This window comes from Phlebotomus papatasi, chromosome 3, assembly GCF_024763615.1.
Source record: "Phlebotomus papatasi isolate M1 chromosome 3, Ppap_2.1, whole genome shotgun sequence".
NCBI lineage: Eukaryota > Metazoa > Arthropoda > Insecta > Diptera > Psychodidae > Phlebotomus > Phlebotomus papatasi.
Window position 1 is genome coordinate 35,763,102 of NC_077224.1, and position 20,969 is coordinate 35,784,070.

The following is a 20,969-nucleotide window of genomic DNA, read 5'->3' on the forward strand; positions in this document are numbered from 1 at the left end:
AGCTGATTTTAGTTAAATTTATATGGCTTAGCATATGGTGTTCGTCAGGAGTAATGTTGGTCGTAACATTTACGTTTCACTCCAAAACAGTAGTGAACCTAGGATAGGATACTTACATCTAGGGACAAGTACTCTATTATTCTTCCCATTGTGTTCTATTTTTTCATTATAGTTCGAGCAATAAAAAGGTGTAATCATACCACTTTTTCCCAAATAGTCAATTAATTGTCACACTGTATGTTATTTAATCAGGGGATCTTATCAAGAGAGATCTTTTAAAATGTTCTGGGTGATTTTCTATTGGGAAATCCCGTTGTATTTTTCCACTCTTACTTTTTTGCTGTCTTTCTCCAAAAAAAAAAACAAACCTTGCTCATACATTTGACTCATTTAACGATCGCAAATGTAGATTATTTGTATAATGTCTTCATGTTTTAATTCTACATGCCTCATCTACCAAAGCTAGAACGAATAAAAAGTTTAATACTGGTCAACATTGAATTATAAAAGTATATTAAGTAATATTTGATTAGAAAAAAAGCACATATCTCTCTTTTTTCACAATTTTCCACCACACAGTCTGACATGCAATTTTTTTTTATTTAATAATTTTTGCGAGAGAAAATTATGTAATGATGATTTTTCTATTGTGTTGAATCTCATTTTTTTTCTATTTTTCTCTCTCTCTCTCTGGTATATCTCCAATCTGTGCCTGGGGTGTATATCAACGATTTTGGCATGAACTTGGTCTGGGAACTGGATAGACTGGCAGTGAATAATATGCACTACGTGGGCAATGTTCTGGGTATCAAAGATCCAATTCACAAACAGAAAATTGCCTTAAAGGCAATGGATGTTGTATTATTTGGTCCACCACGAGGTAAATAGTTTAAGTATAGAGAGAATTGTTTTGATGAAGTGTAAATTTAAAAGGGCAACAAAAAAAACACAGATTGTGATTGAAGTGAGACAGTTGGACAAAATATTGTGACTCATGCAAATTGTGTGGTTTCTTCTGTCTCCAGAGACTGGAACACGGTGGAAAGACTATATACTTGTGACACTACTGTTGAGTGTTATTTTTGGATGTTGGTACGGATATCAGCAGAATAAAAATTCAAAGACTCACCTGCGCCGTATGGCTAAAGACATGGAGGGACTGCAGAAGGCAGAACAGGCTCTCCTTGAGATGCAAAAGGTTTGGAAAGAATTGCATTTTTCTGTTTTTTTTTGTTCTTGTCTCGAGGAGAGGGCTAGGGTTTTTTTTTTTGATTTTGGGATTTTATTTTTTTGTGTCAAAAGGAACTGGAACGTGCTCGAATGGAGCAGGAGAATGTAGCGACTGAAAAGATGGATCTTGAGCGTCGTCTCAAGGAAACTCCGTCTCTTACATCATCGAGCTCGGATCTCGAAGTGCAGGCACTGAAGCAGGAGATTGAGATGCTGAGAACGGAGTTGTCTAGGGCTGAAATTGAACTTGTTGATCACTGTTGGTCACCACCACAGGGTCTTCAGACATGGCTTCAGCTAACCTATGAGCTGGAGAATAAGAATCATCTGGTCAAGCGTCGTTCGGCTGAGAAGCAACTTCAGGCTGCCAGGGAAGCCTGTGAGAAGCTCAAGAGGAAGCGTACAAGTTTAGTGGGGGCTTTTGTATCTACACACGGGAAGAGTATCGATGATGTTGATAGGAGTATCGTTGAGGCAAGGAATGCCCTAGGGGAGGTGACTAATGAACTGCAGGAGCGGATGCATAGGTGGAAGCAGATTGAACAACTTTTAGGTTTCAGCATTGTCAATAACAATGGCCTACCGTACCTCGAGAGTATCCTCTATGCCCGCAATGGAGGAATCACCGCCAAAACTGGAAGAGGTAAGGACGATAGTGAACGTTGTGGATAAAATTCAACTGAATTGACCTCAATATATTTTTTTATTAAAACAAAAAAAAACAAATAGTGTTGCATGAAATGTATTTTATCAAAATTCTTGGAACTTGGTGAAGAACAAATCCTCAAAGTGAATAACCCAAAAAAAAAGCAAAGTTCAAGTGTAAATTGTTGATTGAAACAAGTGAACATAACCATTAACACATTTTCCATCGACAATGAAAACTCGTGTTGAAACCAATTAAAATTCAATTATTCTTTTTTTTTACACTAACATTTTGATCAAAAGCTTTGCCTACAAAAATAGATTGACTAACGAACAAAATAAAAGTGTGGCAAAAGGAAGCAATTTGAAAGTTTGAAAAGGAATTGGAAAATTCCTATTCAAATTTTACCAAAAAAAGAAAATACAAATGAAATAAGCAACAAAACGTGCTTTTTCATAAGATTCTAACTGTGATTCTTTAGAGAGAATTTTAAAGAGTTTTTAGTTAAATTTAAGAAAGTTCGAAGAAAAAACTCACATATCAGTAAGTTTAAGTGTAAACAAAAAAATGTATTTATCATATAAAATACCATTGAGATACTGAAATAAAACGCATGATTTTTACATAAGAGAGTTGAAACAAATTAATCAAATATTTGGTGAGCTGATCTTCTTTTTTTAACTTTAGAATTGACTTGTTCATTACTCCAGTCTATTCTTAAGCCTTTTACAGGCCTAAGATTGGTATTGACGCTTATGCCCCAAATAGATTCTGGCTGATCCTCGAGAATATTTAACACGTGGTTATTGATCAATTCAAACTGTCATACACTGAGTATTTAGAATAATTCTTTTAAAGTATCTTGTATACATTTTCTGTACCTGATTCTTTAACGGCGTTATCACACTTGCACATTAAAATTTTAATGTGATTCACATTAATTCTCCCTTGTGAGCGTCCAAATATGTTATTTGTGTCTTTGAGTCACTTAATATTTGGGGTTTTTCAATTTATTGATAAAGAAGTGGATTTGGCCTGCAAAAATAAGTTTAAATTTACCTAAAGCATAAATATCTTTCAAATTAAAAAATTAAAGAGAAAAGCGCATTAATTTTTCGCATTAATGCTATAAATCAATTTATATCAAATTTTGCGGGCCAAGTCTACCTTTTTATCAACAAATAGATCAAATTTTGAATACAAAATGATTCAAACACACAAATTACACATTTGGACTCTCACCAGCGACAATGAATGTGAAGCATATTAAAATTTTAATGTGCAAGTGTGATAACACACTAAGGCTCCTACATATTGGGGCAAATTTTCGTCAAAAATAGGATTTTTGACGGAATTTTGACATTTGCGCCTACAGCACTGCAGGCAATTTCCTTAAAAAAAAATTTTGACTAAAATTGCTCCCAATTTGTAGACATTTTTACTGATAAATTTTACAGACTAAATGTTTTGGAGGATCGGCCTGATGCTATTTGAGTACTAACCTGTGAAGTTTGTTTATAAAGGATCAAATCCATGCTCCTAAGCATTTAGTGTATGATTGTTTGAATTGATCCTTTATCGCAAGATTTCACAGGCATTAGCCTGGGTTAAGCACCAGCCTAAGCTTAAGCATCAGCCTGGGTCTATTAAGGTAAAGTACCCTCACTCAACCGGGTTCCTCGATTCGACCGGTGGGTCAATTTTTCAATGTTTGATGGTCAATTTTGTCAATTTCCCTGAATTTGTCACTGGTTCGAATTATTCATGGAATAATTGACCTATTAATGTTAGATCATACGCAAAATATTATAGCAAATATAAATAAATTGAATAAATAAGTCTGCCGGTCGAGACGAGAAACCGGTCGAGCGAGGGCACTTTACCTTATATTATGACCTTAGGACCCAAATAAAATCAGGCTGATCCGCAAGAATATTTAGCGTGTTAAATTTGGCAGTAAAGATTTATCCCAAACTGTCATATACTGAGGGATTGAGAATATCGATTAGAGGTCCTTTAAACAAATATCTTCTAACTAATACTTTACATCGAAATTCTACAGGCTAAATATTCTCAAGGATCAGTCTGAATCTATTTATGCCCTTACACTGACAACTTAACCTCAGAGATTAGAGGTTCTTTGCATAAATTTCCTTTACCTGACCCTTTCCCGCTAAAAAATTACGAGCTAAATACTTTCAAAGATCAGCGTGAGTCTGGTTCTTTAGACCATAAATAATTAATTTGTGCAACTAGTCCGCGGATTATCTCTTAGAAAATCATGGCTAAAGCCTCAACCAGACCAAAAGATTGATCAGGAGATCGTTTAGTATAATTAAAATCACGATAATGATAAAATTGAATTCCAAATATTTTTGTGCTAAAAGCCGCTTCTTGTCTTATCCTTCTGTAAAGCCGTCGTCAGACTAGAGATTTAGCCTAGTTCCAAGAGGTCTCAATATCCTCAATAACATCCACTTTTATTGGTTTTTCGAAATCTAATTATTATTTTTTTTTCTTTAAAATCCAATTTAAAGTTTTTTTTTAAACTTGACCGATAAGAAATTAAAGCAGTTAAGCTATATAGCTAAGTCTCAAATTTGCATACGTATAACAAGGATTTCACACTAAAAGTTTAAACCTTCATGGAATACGGTTAACCGCATTCCAAAAAATTCCCAATTTCTATAAAGAACCAGTAATTATAAGTGCATGAAAGATTAGTTGCCCTTAAGCGGTCTTTAGACTAGAGGTTCAGCCCAGTCCCTGAAGGTCTCAAAATCTTAAATAGCGAACAATTTTATTGCTTTTTGGGACCATAATAGGTCATTCATCTTTAATAATCTAATTCTAAATTAAATTTTTCCAAAAAATCGTGATTGAAAAAAAATTAGAGCAGCTCTGCCGTATGGCTAAGCCTTTGATCTGAAGCCCGTATTATTCTACTATCAAGTAAAATCTCCTGCTAGATGCTCTTCTGTTTATTGCTTAGCTTATTCTATTTTTTATTTATTTATTCATTTATTGCTTTTGAGCTAGCGCTCTCGCAAGCAAGAGTTTGATAGATACAGGTTTTCAAGGAATTCAATGTTTGTGTTATAGCGTCTACTGTCGTCTTAGCGTTGGTAACCAAGCTCCAGACTAAAACTTACTTAAGTATTAACGCATTCAGTTAATGTACTAGAAATACTGGGGATGGGATGTTCATATTTTGGAATTAGTTTCATACAGATTAATAGACTTATTTTTGGAAAGAAAAAAAATTATTATGGGGACGCAAGAAGCCGGTGTCAAACATACGTCTTACCGGTCACTTAATTATGATTTTTTTACATTTAATTCATTACATACAAACTCTGCTGATTTAGATAGAGTAACAGTCCAAGAACACAAATTGGCAACCAGAATTCAAATCAGGAAAGAAGATAAAGGCCAATTTTAACAAATTCGACGAGATGTCAAATTTTCCGTCCGTTATTTTGAGCAAAAATGGCAAGACTTTCCGCAAAGTGAAAAAAGAATAACAAAATGTATTTCCATCTCTATAATGCTATTTTTTAAAGTAATTGATAGACTAAACTAATAAAGTAACTAAATGTCTTCTTCCGAGAGCGATTCGGATATCAGTTGCATTATTATTCAAAATTACTCAATTTCCGTATAATGTGTAAACTTTGTAGTAAGAAATGGATTAAAACTAAAGTTCAAAACCTGAGCTTTCCGAGCCACATTTTCTTTTTAAAAACCTTAATTAGAAAGAACAGTGCTAATATCTTAAAATTATTTTCCTATTAAGAAATAAGAGATATTTAAAAAAAAAAAACAGAGTTATATCTCCAGTCTGAAGACCGCATAAGTTACATTTTTTCAGCTAATATGAAGCGCTTAAATTGTTTATCCAAATTTTACAATGTTTTCACTAAATTTTGCTATTTATGGAAGAAAAAAACCTAATCAAAATTGAAAACTAGAATAATGTGACATTTTTAGGGACAAATAAAGGAAACCAAAACTCGTAGAATGTCCAATTTGATGGACTTTCCAATAATATGTCTGAATATTTGTAATCAATGCTCCAATAAAAGCATTTTAAATTAATGAAGTTTCGTTCTGATGGGTAATAGCAGATAATGAACGGAAAAAAACACCTCTCTTAATTTTTTTTCCTCTTTTAATTCTTCACGATATTTCGAAGATGGATGTGGAATTTGCAAAAAAAAACTTGGAATACTGAACTCCAAATTGCAAAAATGATAAAGTTTAAGTTATTATTTATTGGTCTTATTGAGACATTTTATTATTGTACTACAATGTCATAATTACAATATTCCCGTGTTGGAAGACTCTGTTGATCGTATACTGCCCAGAAAAGCCTCCCCGGAATTTGCATACTTTTTCCATGTTCCGTGAGTTTTTTGGACAAAGGCGGTGCATATTTTATTACGTTTTGTCAGAGTCCAAATGAAATGCAACAGCAAATTTTCCGCCTATACATAATTTTTCTTCCTAACTCGAAACGTTGTGAAGAAATAAAGAGAAAAAATCAAGATAGGTTTATTTTTCCGTTCACTTATTGTTACATTTTGAATTGTTAATCCTCATAGTTATAGTCTTTTAGAGGCCAAATTTGCAAGAAGAGCTGGACGAAACTGGTCAATTGGTTATGTATTCAGTATGATAAATGCTTGGTTATTATTATAAATTTAGTCATTATCAATATCAATTATTTCGTACAAAACACCACTACCCTATCAACAAAACGATACTCGTAACAGTTCCAAGATATTCCTAACTATTCAAAATGTTGACTGATAACGCTTGTGAATTTTACCTGTAGTAAAGTTACAGTCCCAAAATTATAAAAATACTGCATCTCACAAATTTCACTGAGGTCTGTAAAAGACTTATGTCTTGATCTTTATGAGTTCGGGCATTTAGCTTTAAAAAAAATATAAGGAACTGCGCTTCACGAGTTTCTAATTCTGACCCAGTAATTTTTATTGCTTGTCTTTTAGATGTCCATTAACCCAAATTATTTGTTATCAACGTCATAGAAAAGCTACTTGACGTCATTTACAAGTTTGTTGAATTTTGTTGTAGACAAAACAAATTGTGTCGTGTAGCGCAGCTTCTACTAGCAATTTTCTTACTTAGTACTTTATTCCGGGCAGGATGCATAAAAAGTATCCGTATATAATCTAGTCTCATCATTGGTATCATAGCATGAATAAAATTTGTGTTTTTCCTTTTTTTAAATACTTTAATACCTTTTTTTTTAAAGAGATTTCACTTTCGAAAGTCCAGCTATTTTTAATAATAAATTATTTACAGAACAAAAGACAGTCTGATTTTTCATTATCATTTCACTAATATGAGGAACACCATCTCAACAGCGACTGTTTATATTCTTATACGGGCTTCAGTCCTAAGGCTTAGCCATATAGCTTAACTTATCTATTTTCTTATCAATCAAGATTTTTTGGAAAATTATCACTTAAGATTGGGCAACATGGGCAAGTGATCCATTAAATTTTGAAAAAGCATTAAAAATGGTTGCTATTTTGAATTCCCAAATCATCGGAAACTGGGTTAAACCGTAGGTCTGAAGCCGGCCTTACAGAACTTCTTATACGAAAATTGAGCTACGAAATAATTTTCTAAATGTATGCATATTTTAATATCGCAGAATTAATAGAATAATAGAACATGGGTCTTCGAATAAGTATATTACTTAACCAAAAAGTACTGCCTATTAATACCACTGTTTTCGTCTGGTCTTTATCACAATGATTAAACGTTCAATAACATTTTCCGTAGTTCAGTTTGTTCAAATTAAATCGCATTTTTACATATATGAAAAAAGAAAAATGTTCTCTTTTTAGCGAAATTTTACCTTATTAAAATATTTCACAAAAAAGAAAAGCTCCGCTTTATGAATAAGCATTTGAATTTGAATAAATTAAATTGGATGTATTTTAGATTTTAAATACTTTAGAAGGAGATACATTGACATTTCGAGCCAATTTATTTGTCAAATCGTATTCTCAGAAAATAATAACCGTTTTTAGTTAGCAAATTAGCACTTTTTTCTGCAAAAAAATCATTTTGCGTCAATAATTATTGTCAATAATTCGATTTTAATGCCCCCAGCTCACCTTTTGGAATGCTGTAGGAAAAATTTGATGAAATCAAAATTTCCATCTATTTCTTTCTCAAGTATTGTATACATATATGTCAGTGCCGACCAAAAATCCGGAAAGCCAAAATTCCGAAGAGACAAAATTCCGAAAAAGTCGAAATCCAGAAAGTCAAAATCCCGAAAAGTCGAAATTCTGAAAGCCAAAATTCCGAAGATCAAAATCCCGAAAGTCAAAATACCAAAAATTAAGATCCCGAAGGTCAAAATCCTGAAATTCAAAATCCCAAAAACCAAAATCCCGAAAGTCAAAATCTCGAAAGCCAAAATCCCGACAGTCAAAATCCCAAAAGCCAAAATCCCGTAAACCCGAAATCCTGAAAAACCAAAATCCCGAAGGCCAAAATCCTGAAAGTCAAAATCCCGAAAGTCAAAATCTCGAAAGCTAATATCCCTAAGAACCAAAATCCCGAGAGCTAAAATACCGAAAAGTCAAAATCCCGAAGGTCAAAATCCTGAAAGTCAAAATCTCAAAAACCAAAATCCCGAAAGTCAAAATCTCGAAAGCCAATATCCCTAAGAACCAAAATCCCGAGAGCTAAAATACCGAAAAGCCAAAATCCCGAAAACCAAAATCCCTAAAACCAAAATCCGAAATCCAAAATCTCGAAAGTCAAAATTCCGAATGTTTAAAATCCTGAAAGGGATGAAGATATACGGACAATAATTTCTCAAAACACGGAAAATCTCCCTTTGCCTCCACCAAGAACGGATACAATCGTGGGAGTAGCTATGACGGTTTAAGGAAATCGTGATTTTGTTTTTTTTTTGGGATTTTGGCTTTTCGGGACTTTGGTCCTTGACACACTTACGACTTAAGCCGAGAGACGGATTAGTGGAAAATGATGGTAAAGTATTATATCCATTGTTTCGAATATAATTACACTAAGTCGTCTCTCGGCTAATCCTCATGTCTGTCAAGGCCCTTTAACTTTCGGGATTTTGGCATTCGGGATTTTGGCTTTCGGAATTATGATTGGGACCCATGTATATATTCCATTCTTTATGGCTCGTGCACACCTTTTCTATCAAGAAAATTTCATGAAGTCGAAATTCGCATTCCTTTCTTTCTTACTTGTTTTGCATATGTCTATCTCATTCTCTCGCACTCTTCTTCTTCTCTTAAACATCACTCCAAATTCAAATTAGTTTAATCGAATTTGGTGTGCGAAAGAATGAGATAGTCATATGCAAAACATGTGAGAAAGAAAGGGTTTCGAATTTCGACTTCACGAAATTTTCCTGATCTAAAAGCTGTGCCAGAGCCATTAATTTTCAAATCTAATTTCAATTTGTTTTGATACTAAAAAAATAAGAAGAATGTTAAAAAGAGTGATGAAAATTTTGATTTTATCATATTTTCTTGATTTTAAAGATATGCTGAAGGTATAATTGTACATTTTTACTAAAACATTGGCGAGTTGTATTAAGTATTTCCTTTATATAAATCTTCAACAATTTGCAAAAGAAATCAATTAAGAATAAAAGGATCAATCAAGAAGTTAAATAGAAGGTTTTAAAACAAATTAGAAAACCTACAACATTTTACCTAATCTGAATATTAGATAAACAATTGAGCTTTATCAGTTTATGACAACATATTAAAATCTGTAAAACTGCTAAAGAAAAAATAACAAAACACAACAAAAAGCAATAATTCTGATGATGTCATGCTTTCCCGTGAAATTCATTGTACATGAAAATCAATTGTGCTCAGTCCATTAATCCCACGGATCAACATGATTATTTCGAGAGCAAATAATTCACAAAAAAAAAACTTTGAAGATCAGACGAAAAAAAAACAACTTTGTAAAAACTCTACTAGTTAAAGAAGCAACAACCTCTAAAATAATTTATGAATCATGCCGTTTTTGTTGCCTTTCCTTTATACTACAAATGCTATTCACTGTATAATTTAATTTATTTTTGTCGTTTAATTTTTTTTTATTTATACAGTTAATATCAATAATATTTTATTAATCAGCGAAAACTGTGAGATTTTCTGCAATTAATGGAAATTTCTGATTAATTGAGAAAGATAGATTTTCCATGTGGTAATTGCTAATTGAATCATCAAATTAATTCACTTCTTCGTGCGACATTGAAAAAAATGTGTCTTTTTAACTATTCTTCTTTAATGCGTTTCTCACATTGTTCTGAATAAACTTAATTTTTTCTTAAGTCTTTTTAGTTACAAATGAAGTGTAAAGCTCCACGTGTAAAGTCAATATACTTTTATGACTTTTGTGGTTTTTCACTTTATTTAATTTTTTTTAAATTGATTTTAAGTGTAATGCTGTCGTCTAAATGACAACTATAATTAATTTTTCTATTGTTCCAGGACGTATCTCAAACAGTCAAGATGATTTGGATGATGACTCCACTCAAGGTAAGGTCATCCCATTTGACAACTTTTCCGTTTTCTCCTCAGAATAGAGAATCAAATTGTGACATTTTTACTATTATACATCTTCTATTTAAAAAACAAAAGAAATACATCACTCTATTGTCGACATTTCTTAAACTTTTTATCCCAATAGATAATGTAAAAGAATATTATTGCAATCACTTAAACACTAAGTTAATATTGTTTTTTTTTACAATTGAAAATTCTTAATAATTATCTTAAAATGAATGCATTAACATTTTTTTAGTCAGTAATTAAAGCTAATAAAAAGCAATTTTAATCTTAATTAATTGGTTGGAGAAAATAACAATATTCAATTTGGCTACAAATTCTAACTCGTTGATATATTTTATTTTAGAACATATACTGTATAAAAAGAAAAGATGTGGATTAAGTAGTTGATTAGTCATAATGATGAAGACGACCGTTCCATTCAATAGTATTCTCTAAATAATTGAGCTTTATATTGAACTGTGAAATAAGTTTGGTGATCAACTGAACTTTAAAATCAATATTAAGGATATTCAGCTTATGAATTTCATAATTTCACATTTCTACAAAAGAGGTTGGGTTGCAAAAGTGAGGTTAAGATGAAAATTATATAACCTATAAAAGCCAATTTAAAAAAAGAAAACAGGACTCCTTTCTTGACCCAGGAAGAAATTAGATGGAAATTATTTCAATAGTTGGAAAATAAAGAAACTATTTTGTGGAATATTAGTGAAATTGACAAATTTTGACAGGAAGTATTTCAATTTCATGGATTTGAAACTTGTCAAATGCGATATTTTACAGAATTCGTGACTGTTTGAAATTGCCAAAAGACTTTATATGGAATTGAGAATAAAATTATTTGATACTGATGTTTCTACTTAACTAAAATGCACATTAAGATGCTTTAAATTCGAACATTAAAATAAAAATACTAAAAGGGCAAACAATCTCATAGCGCTAAAATATACTTTCTTCCCTCTTACGATTAAAAATGCTTCCCACGGAGGAATTTCTTAACTCTTTCGCCACTGTTGAGACTCAGGGTATCCAAGAAGAAAACAATTTTTTGAGCTATTTTGAATTATTTAAAAAGAGTTCTTAAACTAGAACTACCCAGCGAGCACCAAATGCTAACTGATTTCAAGTCAGATGAAAATATTTATATTTTAAGTGCCATTTCCATATATTAGATGAGTTCATATATTCTGTCAGTAGAAGAGGTAAAAAGTTTGGAGTGGTATATCTCAGCTCCTGATGAACATAATTGGATGAGTGAACTATTGTTGGAAAGCTTGGTTCATTAGCTTTCAGAATCTGGTATATGTAATTGGCTATGGGTAAATCATGGTCATCCAGAACCATTTATGTCGAAGAAGACACTTTTTGCAGCGACATTTTTGACCATCTACTGCTGGGACCAGGAGTGACCCACTTTTCTCGCACTTGGACTGTTCGTTAGAGGAACTCAAATGGTATAATTTGTGGAAGAAACTTTTTTCTTGGACATCTTACTTTTTTTTATTCATCCACTTTTGCAAGAATTCCTAGCTGCATTTTTGCTTTTCTTTAGCAACACACGGATACCTCAAGGATAAAATAAGACTCCAAAATTGACAAAGTGCTGCTCAGGCATGTCATGAGAAATCAACGAAAAAAATTGGTTATCGGAAGGAGCTAGGTTTACAGCGGAGGTAGTAGCACATTTTATTTTAGCTTATGATGTTACGCTGTACCATAAAAGTGGAATGCCACGGAGCGTTGTCGTATTGCAATATCAGTCGCTTATGTTCTTTGATCGATTTTGATCGGATTTCGACCAACACATGATCGAAATTGATGAACAGTAATGCAAATTGACAGTATCGCTTAGTTTCAGCAACTCGTATTGGATGATTCCCTGTCGGTCCCACCAAACGCTCAGCATTGGCTTCTTTCAAGGATATTTGGTCATGCTTTCGATTTTAAAGCTTTGATAAGAGGAAGCTACGTTATTTTAGATTTGAATTACTCGAGTAAAACGTGTTTTGCATCGCTTGCACCAATTCGATGCTGAAAACTTCATCTTATTTATACCGTAATTGTAAAACTTCGGAAGTCGATTTTTGATTTTTGTTTTGTTTTTTAGTCAAACCGCGAAACTCCCATTTTCTTCCCTATAGTTTTTTCCCATGGTACGTAAACACTAGAAAACACTTTATTTCGCCAAAGTTTCGATCCTTGGGGTCTTCTTCAGGGCCTAAGAAAGAATAGGAATAAGAAGAATAGGTCCTGAAAAAGATTCCATCCAGGATCGAAACGTTGGCAAAATAAAGTCAAATTGAAGAACAAAAAATAGACTGAATTTCCCACTTTGACTTCAGCTAATATACATATACGGTCTAATTTTATGATTTTCATCGAGTAGGGGAAAATGCCCATGCTTCGTACGATACCATGATACGTAATGACTAATTTTTTCTATATTTCTATACATCTCAATTAATGTGACTCCGCAACATATTTTAAAAACTGGGAACTGTCCTCTAGTTTTTTTTTTAAATCTGTGTCCGATGAATCACATTGAGAAACATAGGAAAAAAAATTAGTCATTACAAAGCTTGAGATCGTACAAAGCATAAGTACTTTTCAAATGTGGCCCACTTCCCCTGTAGTCCTATAGTGTATCGGCAATAAAGGTTAGGTTAGATCGTCACCCCAAAGACAATGATTTTTTGAAAATTATTTATTGTTTGTTACTAGAGTTGGTAAATTTCAAGAAATTTCATGAATTTCCGCCTAAAGTAGGTGGCGACTGCTGTGAAATTTCTGAAATTTCACCATCTCTATTTGTTACTATTTATTTTTTGCAAAATGCCTTGCATTAGTTATACTAATGGAGAACATGCTGTAAAAGATAACTTGTTAAAAGCGACTAATAATTTTCAAAAAATCATTTTATATTTGGGTGACGATCCAACATGTACGGTCTATACATGCTTAACTTACCTTAAATAAAACCTGTTATTTATTGGTGATCAAAAAAATGAGTAAAATATTTTACGATTTATAAAAAAATACATAATCATTCTGGAAAACAAATTCTTTATCTCTAGAAAGTTGCCGAAATTAGTAATACAAAGGCCACGGAAAAATTTCCAAGGAAAAATATCAATATTCCACAATTCTTTTAGTCAATTTGAAGAATTTACTACTGTCAAAAGCTGTCAATTTTTCATGATTTTCGTTTCATGATTATATTTCGTAAGGAAGCTTCATTACTTTTTTCTTCTGGAGTTTCAAAACGAAAAAAATATTTTTCATTATTTAATTATTTATTTAAGGGTCTTTTTGTTTTTTGTTTTTTTTTTTTTTGTTTTCTATGAACATAACCTCAATTTTCAACATAACCTCTTACTTTATTTAGAAAATACCTTCACTGCTAACTTTGCAATTTTGAGATAGGACATTATTGAGTGGAATGGTCGATAAAAAATGTTTGACTTATATTAAAAAAAAAGGAAAATTGAAAAACCCCATACAGGTGATAGTAACTAAGAGAAAATATTTGTAAATAGCTTTGCTTTCCTTAAACTTTTTATTTCCATTTTTTTTTCTTTGAGAGAGAAATATTTTTCTTATTTTTATATCTAACACTTTGGAAGATTTTACACACATGAAGGTTTAAAGAAAAAATCACAGCAATATTATCACGGAATGTGTTACTTATTAAAAACCATCAGAATCAAATCATCATTAAATCATTTTTTTTTAAATAGTAGACAAATAAATTAATAACATAATTACTATACTTAAAAAAAACCAAAAATGAACAATAAATCTCAATATTAGATACCCTGTACTTAGATTAAATCACATCTTTCACAAATTTTGTGCAGAAGAAAAGAATGTTATAGTGAAATGCAATCCGTCTAAGTTATTTTTTTATTCTCGATAAATTTATTAAGAGACACACTAACACCCACTAATATTTATTTTGATAACTTTTTATTGTTGACTTCTTTTTTTTTTTGAATTCACTACCTTCCTCCCAGTGTTACTGAATGAAGAATGACTTTACATTTTTTTGCGCTTTAATTGCACAATATTTTCTACTATTTTTTCACAAATCTCTCTGTCTTCCTAATAAAACTTCCTTATTAAGATAGAATTGTTTTTCTTAAACAAGTTATATTGTCACATTGAGAGATTCTCAATTTAGAGGAATTATCTTGATTTTTTTGCTGTTAAAAATGAAGAAATTATTGTTGCTACAAAAGTGACGAAGCAATTACAAAGGAAAACAATCAGAAGAAAAAATCAAGTAGAAAATAATTATGAAAAAGACTTGTGTATTATTTATTGTTGACTTTTCATTTGACTATTTTCATCAAATAATAATTTGTTATTATGAACATCTGTGTTTTTTTCTTTGACTTTTTTTCTACCTCATCATGGAATGTGTGTTTTTTCGTCCATTGTGTCCCTTTTCATTTGTTCTTTTTTATCCCTTTGACAAAAAAAAAAGATTGCGTAGTTTTGGATATTTTAAAATGGTTTTTTTCTCATTCCATTTGGTTTTTTTATTGCAAAGACTTTTACACTGTTTTTTTTTTTAAATATTTCAGCAAAGATTGTTGAACTTAAATTGTCGCAAATCATTAACTAAAGCTCATATGTAGAATCTCATATCAGTAGAAATGCAAAAATCGAATGTAGAAAATATTTAGATTGTGCAAAGATATCAATTGCAGTTAGCAACCATAATACTGATAGAGTTTGGTATTAGAGATATTTTATATCAAATTTGATGCATTCTGCATACAGAAACAGGAACAGATTCAAACTTCTTCATAACCTTATGAATTGAGGATATTTTTCTAGTTAAAATGAGTTCACCAAGAATCCTTCCAATAGAATCATGACTGAAAACAGCGTTCTTCATTTAAGAACTTCCATGAAGATTCAGTAGGGGAAAGTACTCTCTCTCAAGTAAGAGACTTGCATACAATTATCACGTAATTATCAATAATTGAGAATAAGCTACTTAATATTTAATAGAAATGTGTAAGTTTCTTAGGATAAATGAAAGAAACTTCACATTATTCGAAGGCATGAACGTACTTTCGAGGACAGTACTTTCCCCTATCACTTTAGTGGTATATTACGCAGGGATACTTTAAAAGTTCACTTAACCCGATCCTTCCCAAAAAAATCATTAGTTAAGCGGATACTTCGGGAGAGAAAACTTTAATACATTATCTTAAATAAAACATTTTGGAAAAAATGTGGTCAGTTTCATTACAAACGCCAACGCCAAACCAACAAATTAGATCCATTGTTAAAAATAAAAGGATCACCGGGATCCTTTACAAAAAGTCATCTTTGGTTTTAAATGAGAGCAATATGTTGTAGGGTAAGTGTGCCAAATTTCGGCATAGTTGCATGCAAGCGCGAAAGGCTCAAGTTGGAAATGTAATATTTTCAATACAAATTGTTTTTTTTTCATTAATTATTTTTAAGAAGTGTTGGTTGGAACCTTGTAGACAGTCTATTATCATTATTTTCTCTAAAACCATTCCTAATCAATTTTAAAATGAATAAAAATATAGACTTTGGGTAATATTTCGGCCACCTTCATTCTTATAGTTCCTTGTCCTTTTGGAATTCTTCCAAATCTTTTTCACATCATCTCGTTCGCCGAACCGATATTTTTTGTTATTGTTTGTATTATCTAATCTCCGCGAAATATGCAAAAATTAAAAATTCTTGGAAATTTGAGGAACAAAAAGTTGCCGAAATTGCAACCTGGCCGGTATTTGGTACACTTACCCTAAATAATCAGTTTATAATAAAAGCATGTGTCAATGTGATAAATAAATAAACAAAATTTCAAGAGATCAAATATGATCTATCCTTTTGAAGAAGATGGAATTATTTTAAAAAAAAAAAGATCCATCACTTTGCAACCGGATTTACGTCCTAGAATCTTTCTATAACAGAAAAATTCCTCGTGGAATATTGCTAATCTACGGGAATATTCTTTAGAAACGAAGAAAAATCGAACTGATGAAATTCATTAGAAAAACGATCCTTTTAAAACGTTTAAAGTTCTATTTGATCCATTTGAAAGTATTACTTGGCGTTAAATTTAAAAGTTCCTCAATTTGGAAGTATCAAAAAGTGAAGGAAATGAATTTCAATCAATCTTTAATAATCTTCAATACAAGGATAATATACGAAGACAACCAATATCCCGAACGCCAAAATCTCGAAAGGGCCAAAATCCCAAATGTTCAAAATCCTGAAAGGGATGAAATTATATGGAGTATAATGTGTAGAATAATTTCCCAAGACACAGAAAATTTCCCCTTCAGCAAGCAAGAAATTTTACCTTAAGCAAGCGAAGTGCAATCGTGGGAGTAGCTATGACACTTTTAAGAATTTGGAATTTTGGTTTTCGCGATTTTAGCTTTCGGTATTTAGGCTTTTCGGGATTTAAGCTTTTCGGTATTTTGACTTTCGGAATTTTGGCCAATTCGGGATTTTGGCTTTCGTGATTTTAACCGGGACCCATAATATGTGATCCTTCGAAAAGATTGCTGAAAATTCTCATTTATTTGCACTACCATGCAGAGTTATCCTAGACAAACTCCTTCATAAAGTCTTATTCATAGGAGATAGAGAAAAAAAATATTAGAATATAGATCACACACGCTTTAATGGAAAAGAATCACAATAATAGGCCGAAATTCTGAAAACCCTTTCCTATTATGTTACGACTGCTGGAAAATTTTCTCTATAAGCTCCACTGCATCTATTAATAAATTGAGCAAACAATAAGTATTGGTCAGTAAATTAATAGTTTTTAAATAAAACAAAAACAGTATTCAGAGTAATACTACGGAGAGGACTCGCTAGAAAACTAGTTTTTGGAAACTTTGTCTTTGGAAATCTTGTCTTTCATATATTTTACACAAGTAGGTATATTTTATTAAATAAAATAATGAAATTACAACGGTTTTTTTTTTGAAGTTTTTAGTTTCGTCTTTTGGGGCAAAGAGAAACTTTTGGGAAGTTATAAAAAATACTTGTACAAAATGTATGAAGGACAAGATTTCCAAAGACAAAGTTTTCCAAAAATCAAAAATTACCGAAGACAAAGATTCCAAAGACAAACTGGGAAAACAAAATGAAAAAAAAACAAAGATTCCCGATCCCCTTGCATATTGCGCCACCGAGATCCCCACTGACGCTTTAATAAAAATACAATCTTTTTGATATTACGTACCAAGTCCAAACACTCACATTATTTGATTTTTTAAAAATCAATTTTAAAGAGAAATAACTGAACTCTAAATTTTAGGCACTCAATGGGTCAAGTGGTAGAGCATTCGCTCTATGATGCAAGTGTCCCGGGTTCGAATCCCCTTTAGATCACCAGGAATTTTTCTGGCGTTAAAGGTGTTCGAATTGCATCCAGTGAGCTTCACTCCACTTGATTCCACGGGCATGGGACTGACAACCTCATCCCGTACAAGAAAAAAATAATACAGTAGAGTCTCGCTATAGTCCATATTTGGTTCCAGATTTGACACTTGAAAAGTTCAAAAGTGATTCTGTAATCGTGACATTGTCATGCGGCAATGTGAGAAGTCAGAAATTTGAGATATCTGGGAATTCAATGAATGTTTCACTTAGAAAAATTAAAAAAAAAAAACAAACATCGAAGAATGGAGTTAGGGCAGAATCACATTGACAGTAAAATGCTCACTGTTTTTCATTTTTTACGCATTTTCATTGCAATTCTTACGCAAATTCTCAATTACTGTATCTCATACTCGGTGGCACTAGGTGAAAAAGAAAATTGAAGAAATAAAACGAAAATGCAATAAACGGTGAGCAAAAAAAACTGTACGATTAATTTCTCGTACAGTTTTTTCATTTTGCTTACCGTTTATCGAATTTTTGTTTTATTTCATCAATTTTCTTATATTATTTTCACCTAGTGCCACCGAGTATGAGATAAGGTAATATGGCAATGGAAAATTTACGTAAGAATTGCAATGAAAGTGCGTAAATTAACGAAATACGGTGAGGCTATGGCGAACATTTTATTGTCAATGTGATTCTGCCCTTAAACCATGTAGTTTGTAATAGTTTATAATCTTTTAGATAGTTTAAACCCGCCTTTTTATACGTCCCATTTTTTATGTGTATGCGATTGATTTAGTAGGAAGGGTGGTACCTCTGAAATAGGATTTTATTTCCTATATTCAGATGAACCTAGACCTTATCATGATATAATTTAGTTTCACAAACCTATTGTGAAGCTGATCTACACTACAGTATGGTAAGGCTTAATTCCATGTAAAAATTGTACAAAATGCTCAATTTTAAAGGTGCTGCAATTCAAAGGTTCCCCACTTCCCCCTATGCATTTTATAGTAAAATGAGATTCTACATTGAAGTATAAATTTAAATTATATTTGCTAAATTTTGTACTATTCCACTAGAATTATTTTGAATTTTGTCATTGAAAAGTTTGTTCAATTTTGCAATTTTGTAACAAATCATTCATATTCTAATAACATTGAAACAAGACAATGTTACCTCTTCCAGCGACATTTTAAGTAGATACAATAGTTTGATTTCGCATGATTTTCTTCTTGCAGAAATTCCATTAAACCACCAATCTGCATTATTACATTAGAGATTATTAATATTAAAAAAAATAGATAGTTTATGTAGAGTAAAAATGCAATAATTTAGAAGCTTGATAGAGGAAGGGACAATATGGTGATAGTTTCTGAAAATTTATTTAGAATTGATAGAAAATTTGTGGGAGAAAGTTTATATAGATTTTCTCTAAATTTTCCTTTCTTTTTCTTTTCTTTCTCTCTGTCTACCTTTTTGATCAAAACCAAAAAAAAAATCCAAAACAAAAATTCTTCTGGGCTCTTCAAAATCTTTAACCTCATTGTCCTATGGAATTTTTTTTTCGATAAAAAAATATTGCAAATCACGCCCTCAAAAAGGACGAATGGACAACTTCGATCGCATGTTCGATGATTCTTCAGCAAGTGAGGATGGTGATATAAATCCTCCTGTCAATCCGGTTAAATTTACTGTCGGTTCAGGATCGCCAACACCACAGTCATCTGGCTACAACTCCCTCCACAATATCATTAAAAATGCAGATAGGTATTATTTCTTTTTTTTTCTCTGTGCATTATCTTGTTGGTTTTTTTTCTGGGCTGGGAATATTAAAGGGGATAAGAAGAGCTTTTGGCCTCAAAAAAGACAGAGGGATCAGACAGCTTTTTTATTTATGTAAATGTTGTTTTATGTTGGATTAAAAACTTGGTTCGAGGAATGTGCGCTTCATAAAAAAAAAGATATAAAGAAAATGTAAACGCTTTCAACAAAAAAAAAACAACCAAACAAAAATGTGCTTTTCTAGCTTGGCATCGCTAGCATCATTTGAAGAGGCAACAAATCGACATTCTTGCGAAAGAATTCTACCACGTGACTTACCGCGTGTGGGCAAAAAGTTGACTGCCGGACAGATTCCTCCACCACCACCACCGCCAACTTTTATCACCGGAAAGGCCCCAATGCCGCCGCCGAGGAGAAGGTTTGTATACAAAAGCATGGCACTTTTTTTATTTTATCAATGTGCATTTTTCTTCAGCTCCCTCTGAATTTAATTTGCTTTTTGCCTCTTTGTCGTTTGACCTAATAAATTTTATTTATTTTAGTTAAATTTTTTTTGTGCTTGATAAAGGGTGTTAGGGTGTGTCCAAACAGAAATTCCCAGTAGATTTTATTTTTTAGAGAAAAAAACATTAGCAATAAATGCAGAAAATGTAGAAGTTTAGTGATTATGTTGAATAAATTCACCCTACAAAGTTCTTTTCAGCAGTGAGTCGGATATATTACCAAAGAAACACTGAAATATTGTGTTTTGAGTAACTTCCTCAAAACTTTTTTCCTCATATGTAATCACAATTTATCGTGAAAATGTGACAGTGTTTGTTTAATTGTCATGGTGCTTTCTCTAAAGCCAAACACTCTTAAATCTGAAACGATTAAAAAATATAAAACTTACTGTTTGTGGCAATTTTTTCTGATGACTTGCTATTTATAGCTCAAATGCAACAGTCACATATTGCTCAATCATGATTTTGTTGTTTTCACAGAAATACAATTATCAATAAATGAATGTTTTTTTTTATAAATGCTACCATAGAAACTTGATTAATTAATGGTTTGAATAGAGCTGCCATAATGGTTTATTTAAAAGCTTTATTCAATTATAATTAAATTTTTGATCCTACAAAATATTTTATTTACATCAAGTTCTCTGATTGGCTAGAGCTTAGAAGCATTTGAAGCTTAAATACCAATAAGAGAAAGCCACGGTAATAAAATATTTTAAAGGATTAAACATTTTAGCAAAAGCTTTTTAAGCAGAAGCTTTTTAAACACTGACTGACCAATCAGAAAGCGCAATGGTA

General features: G+C 31.8%; 1 protein-coding gene across 5 annotated transcripts in view; it reads left to right on the forward strand.

Moving 5' to 3' along the window:
- Positions 1-20,969, forward strand: part of LOC129805463 (stromal interaction molecule homolog) — a 53,925-nt gene that overhangs the window by 27,573 nt on the left and 5,383 nt on the right. The window contains exons 4-9 of one of the 5 annotated variants that reach the window (XM_055853384.1): positions 765-880; positions 1,026-1,198; positions 1,303-1,873; positions 10,414-10,461; positions 19,488-19,653; positions 19,913-20,086. In XM_055853384.1, coding sequence (XP_055709359.1) covers positions 765-880; positions 1,026-1,198; positions 1,303-1,873; positions 10,414-10,461; positions 19,488-19,653; positions 19,913-20,086 — 1,248 coding nt within the window. Of the gene's footprint in view, positions 1-764; positions 881-1,025; positions 1,199-1,302; positions 1,874-10,413; positions 14,865-19,487; positions 19,654-19,912; positions 20,087-20,969 lie in introns of those variants that run through there. The other 4 variants (XM_055853385.1, XM_055853386.1, XM_055853388.1 and 1 more) reach the window with 4 other exon arrangements.